At 52.0% G+C, this 6000-nt stretch overlaps 1 protein-coding gene across 3 annotated transcripts in view; it reads left to right on the plus strand.

The window, feature by feature from the left end:
• The window catches only part of LOC144173767 (uncharacterized), a 78975-nt gene extending 73187 nt beyond the window's left edge, over window positions 1-5788 (plus strand). For all 3 annotated transcript variants that reach the window (XM_077702043.1, XM_077702047.1, XM_077702041.1), the window contains exon 4: window positions 5425-5788. In XM_077702043.1, the coding sequence (XP_077558169.1) occupies window positions 5425-5682 (258 nt within the window). In that variant the 3' untranslated portion in view covers window positions 5683-5788. The remainder of the gene's footprint in view (window positions 1-5424) is intronic.
• The last annotated feature ends 212 nt before the right edge of the window (window positions 5789-6000 follow it).

A 6000-nucleotide genomic window follows, 5' to 3' on the forward strand; every position in this document is an offset into this window, starting at 1 on the left:
TTCAGCGAGTAAAAATGTAAGTAGCCCAAAATTATTTGATGTCGAAAGCATTTTCAATCTGTCTGTGCGTATCTGCAATAAAAAAAAAAGCTTCACGTACACGCCGCTCCACCGAACGATCCCACAGCACCTGCACTAAGGCCACCGCAGCTCGGCGGGAAGACAGATGATGATGATGATTAGTGTCTCTCCCTTTGAATCAAGGCGTCGGTTCCCAGCAACCAACTTGTCTGTTTTATTCAACTAGTTGCCCTACTCCTAGCTAACCTAATAGATTTGCCTCCTCCTGCCGTCTCCCCCTCACCCCTGTTTTAAACTCTCATCGCTCCCAACCCCTCCCAGCCATACTCCTAAATAATTATACTCTTTCACTCGTGGTATTTCCACTTGTTGCACTGTTACTGTTTAGTGCTTGGCGGCGTCGTTTAAGACCATGATCCCCGATTTTTCTCTGCTAAAGGATAGCCCTAGGTGCGTCGCTTCTTCCCCGCATATATCCATCAAGCCCTGCATACTTATCCGGTTGTCCACCATCAACAATATGTCATCTGCATACATTAGTTCTGGAACCCGTTGTTCCACCACCTGCCCGTTTTTCATGTATGATAAGCCGAACCCCATCGTGCTGACTTCTAGCTTCCTTTCTAACCCCGTCATGTAGATCATGAACAGCAGCGGAGAGAGAGGACATCCTTGTTTCAGACTCTTGTAGGTGTATACAGGCCTATTGTATGTTACCCCCTCCCACACTATTTGCACTTGGTTCTCCCGGTATAGCTCCCTGAGTAAGCTAATGAATTCTGCCCCAACTCCCTCGTCCTCCAGGATACTCCAAAGCCGCTCCCTGTCTACATTATCATACGCCGCTTTAATATCCAGAAAGGCTAACCACAAAGGTCGGTTTTGCATCTTCGCCACCTCTATGCATTGGCTTACTATAAACAGGTTGTCGTCTAGTCCCCATTTGGAAGTTACCTTAATATCACATTTTCTTGTAACCACTGCTCTAGTGCGAACTTCACTGCCTGCATTGCTAACCTGTAGAGCACTGACGTGACGGTTACTGGCCTATACGAGCTCGGGTTAGTCCTGTCTCCTTTGCCCTTGCACACTAAGTTCATCCTGCTCATTTGCCACGTGTCCGGTATTGCCTTTTTTTCTATCCTTGTTCTGATGGCTTGTAGTAGCTTTCCCTTGCTATTCCGTCCTAATTGGTTAATCAACTCCATCGGTATCCCATCCATGCCTACCGCGGTGTTTTTGGGGCCCTTTTACTCCGCTCTTTTCCATTTCAGCTTGTGCCCATCTATCCCCAGACATTCTGGCTTACCCGTCGCGACATCCCTTTGTCGCTGCGGGGCCTCTTCATCCACCTTACCGAACTTCTCCGTGATGATTTCATGTAGGTATGCCAATGCTTCCTCTCCCTTGAGTATCTGCCCCTGCTCGTTTTCTATAATACCGCCTTCTGTGGGGCTCGTGCGTTTTCCTAATGCCTGCGCATGGTTCCAAAACTTTTTCGGCGCGTCTCTACCCCTCCCTCGTATTTGCGCTACCCATCGCTCGCTGTCCCCCTTTATCTTCGCCTGCACTAATTGCTGCACTTCCTGTTTCATTTGCTTATATTGCTCCCATTTTAGGTCCACTTCCTCCTGATGTCTCCCCATCCGCTTGGCCTGGCTGTGCTCTCTAGACGCCTGTTTACGCCTCTCTATCGCCTCCTTGATTTCCTCTCCATCGATTGGCCCCCTCTGCCTTGACTATTTTTTCCTGCATAGTTTTGATGAGCCTGTCATATTCCCACTCTTCTCCAGGATTTCTCTCTATGTCAGCCACGTTTGCTGTTTAACTTTGTGCGCTGCCCGGTCGACCCGGTTTTTCGCCCCCAAGTTTCCCAAAACTGAGGTTTATGCACTTGTGGTCACTGCCCAGACTGTGGCGCCCTTCCTCATCTATGGTCATTCCATCCAAACATTCATAAAGTCCCTCTGAAATAAGGCAGTAGTCAATACTCGACTGTCTCCTACCACACTCCTATGTTATTTGACCCTCGCATTTTTGTTCCCTATTTACTATGATCAGCTTTTGGCTCTCACACATATCTAGCATTAGATTTCCGTTGAAGTCTGTGTACCCGTCTAGATCTTCAATGTGGGCGTTCATGTCCCCTACCAATTGTACCTCCCCGGAACGTTTCAAATACTCGATGTCCTTTTTTAGACACGCCACCAGTTTTTCGTTTTGTTCTTTGCTAACCTTACCCATCCACAGGTACGACACCCCTAAAACCAGCTCCCTACCCTCCACTATCACTTTCACCCACACATGTTCTTTACAGTCTTCTTTCACTCTCTTCCAATTAGCCCCCTGCCGTATAAGCATACCTACTCCTCCGCCTTTTCTCAATCCAGCCGTCTTGTGACAACCTTCCCATACATACTCTCCGATTACCGGAGGTTCTTCCAAGTCCCGTAGGTGCGTCTCGGTCACAGCGTATACCCAGATATCTTCCTCTTCTACCTGCTTACTAATCTCCATCCACTTCTCTCTTTTCCTGCCACCCTGCATCTTTATGTATGCGATCTTCAGTTTTCCCCCTCTCTTCTTTACACGCCGTCGTAGTCCCTTTCGTCGGCCTGCACCGATCTGCACCGACCCAGCTATCTCCCTTTGCTCCTTGAAATTGTCTACGCCATCTTCGCACAGGCCTGTGGCCACTCTAAAAAAGCCACAGTTTGCGCCGCGTGCCGTCTTCCGATGGCTGCTCCCACCTGCCCGCTGAAATGAACTCCGTCACGCTGGAACGCCCTTTTCCGGCCCACCCATCGGACATCCCTATTGATGTCTGACAGCAAAACACAGCTCCTTGCTCAGCTCCCGCATGTCTCGGTTTACCGCTACAATTTCCCTTTCCACATGCACCCCTGTCCCAATGATCTCGGGTACTGTGCTAACGACGACCTGCACATGTGGGCACAGCGCCCGAAGCTCCTTCACCCCCTTTTCTAGTTGTTTGCGCACTTAGCGCCCATTGCCCGCAGAACGTCATTGGTTCCTCCTGCTATAACCAGGAGGTTCTTCCCCTGCATGTTTTCCAACATCTTATCCTTCGCCTTTTTCAACACTACCGTCTGCCCCGGGAACACGTCAACCTGCACTCTCTCGTCCTCTCTCACCCTTTCTCTAATCTCCCTCTCGGAGTAGCGCATGTTCGAGTCCCCTGCCACGATCACCATGCGCCTTTCTTCCTTTTCCTGCCTGCCCCCCGACGCGGACACCTGCTCCCGCACCGGCTGAGCCAGCGCCAGTCCGGGATCGTTTTCCAGCGTGGCGTCTTTGTCCTCCGGCTTTCCCTTCTCGGGGCCAAGACTTTCGGCAAACCTGCATCGTGTCCTACGTCATTCTTTCTCGGGATGTCACCCTTAGTCGCCAGTTCGACCTCCATTCGCGCTAACCTCGCTTCGAGTGCCTTCCTCTGCTTTTGTTCATCTTTCAGCTCCTCCCGTAGCTCTCCTACCTGAACCCTGAATTGTTCCTTTTCTTCCTCGAGCCGGTCGAGGCGCGACGCTAGCACACACACTCTGCACCTAAAGTCTTGCCCTTCCGGGTCCTCGACCGACTCGAACCTCGTCTCCTCGAGCGGGTATTCGTGCTCGCACGCAGCGCACACCACACCCGGCTTCTTCTTCAGAGGCATGGTACTGCCCGTCCCAGGCGTGCCCAACTCTAACTTACTTCACTGCCGCGTTCTCGCACGCTCCACTCTAATTAAAAAGTAAAACACAACGTGCGATTCTTTCCTACAGCATCAATTCTTCTTTCAGGAATTACTAATTAGAATAACAACTATCACGCTTTTAAAACCGCCATGTGCAACTATCGCGTGGCACATCTGATTCGGTCACTTCCCTACGCAAACAGCTCCTGAGAACTCCAGCTCCTTTTCACTAACCCTATTCACTAAACCAACATCTGCTCTCTCTAAGACATGGTCACTAAAAAAAAGGAATATTAAATTTCAAACACTCATCCGTTTTCGTCGTCAATGCCTCCGCCACGCTCTGCATGTCCGCACACCTCGACAGGCCCTCGTGGCGGGGCGTACTCTGGCGGCGGTCCGGAGAAGCGCATAGAGCGGCGAACAAGATCTGGCCGCGCCGCCGCGCGCAGTGTGAACACCTGAATATATTTTTATAGCATCTTCGGTAAACCGCACCGGTGCACACCGGGGTGCACGGGCGCGCCTTTTCATCCTCGATAAACCCTACCGGTGTGCACCATTTGTCCCCTATAAACCGGGGAGCACCGTGGCGGAGCAATTTTTGGTTGCCCCGCCGCGCACCAAGAGGGTCGATGGGGCGCCGGGGTGCAATCCTAAGGATGCATCGCGAACGGCGCCGGGGAAGCGGCTTCCTCCGCCGTCTGCTGCAGCGACGGCGCATCGACGCACTCGTGTGAAGGGGGAAGGAGCTGTATATTGTCGCTGACAAGGATGACTTGCTTGTGAATTCATCGGTTAACGATGCGACAAGCTCCGAACGGGCGGTAACAACGGCCTAAGGCTGCAAATGAGGACGCGTCGTGTATTGCAAAGACGGCTGCATGCATTACCAGCCAGTTGGAGATTTGAATTCGCGTTTCGTTCAACTGAACTATCATGAACAGTCACTGGAGTGCTTAGCCCTTGAAGGCCTACATGCTTTGCTGTAGTGGAAGGGCGGAACAAAACAGGCTCTAAACAGGCTCGTGGCTCATGGCTCATGGCTCATGGCTCATGGCTCAAAACAGGCTCATGGCTCTAACGAAGTTGAGAAGCATGCTTGTATGTAGCTGTTTAGTGGAAGCGGTGTAAGTACGTTGTCGCGCATGTGTGACGAATGCGAGTTGTGTGTACATATAATCATTGGATTTCGATAAAAAAATCACTTTCTAGTAGAGCTGTGTCACGTTACATTGCTGTATTGCCACTTGTGAACGTTTTTGTGAGCTGCTTTCTTAGCTTAAGAGGTGGCACTTGGGTAGAACCGCTCAGTTTGTCCTCGATCAACGCACCGTGCCGGTGCGCACCGTCGTGGGGCACTGTGCACCGCTCCGGTTTTAATGGCAACCCGGTGCATGTTTATCCAGGACGCTATTACGCCGTGGGTTGCGTGGGTCAGCCTGACCAGTGAGTCGCTTCGCGTTCGGTTCAACAGATGGCGCAGCAAGCGTGAGCGCGTTGCAACGCAAAAGGAGCTGTCTCCTCGCAGTCAAAAATAAACGTTTAGCGTACGCAAATGTGCAAAAAACGGTAGGCTAAAACTCTCTAATGCCAAATGAAACACCATCTTGTTAAGAACGCCCTGATTTCCTCCTCAGCCCAGGGCGGAGAGCGCTAGGGTGGTGCGCGCATACAAGTGACTGCTGTCATGTTTGACACTGCAGGCTTCAGAAGCCCCGGCGGCGGCGCTGACGGCCGCTGACCTGGTGCGCTCGGTGAGCAAGAAGGTTCGCCAGATGTACGTTCGCCGCCGGCTGCTGTCCACGTACCGCGCCCTGGAGCGTGTGAGCGACGTGAGCAGGCGCGGCGCCAAGCGCTCGCTCTCGCTCACGGTGCGCGAGGTGCAGCGAGATCGCGGCAAGCCGCTCACCAAGTACGAGCGGAACATGATGATCTTCGACTGGCTCCAGAACCTGGACTAGCCATCACAGTCGACCACTGTACAGCAGCACGTCCAATGCACGCTTTGCAATACGCAGGCCGTACATGAGATTTAATAAAACCACAGCGGCTTGTTTGCACACACACCATCCCTTCCAGTCTTCCAGCGAGTTATCCACCTGACACACAGCACTTCCTCGGACCGTTTCCAAACAGCCGCTCGTAACTGCCGATGAAAAATATCTGGGAATCTCTGAGTCAGGCCTTTGCGGGGGTTGAGTATGTTGTTTTCGTGCTCGCTGGGGGTGCCCACCCCTGAGCCTTCGCTTGTAGTGAGGAGGGAATCGTCATGCAGAGCC

Source organism: Haemaphysalis longicornis, unplaced genomic scaffold (genome assembly GCF_048455015.1).
Source record: "Haemaphysalis longicornis isolate Haplotype H1 unplaced genomic scaffold, Haemaphysalis longicornis Haplotype H1 scaffold_1, whole genome shotgun sequence".
NCBI lineage: Eukaryota > Metazoa > Arthropoda > Arachnida > Ixodida > Ixodidae > Haemaphysalis > Haemaphysalis longicornis.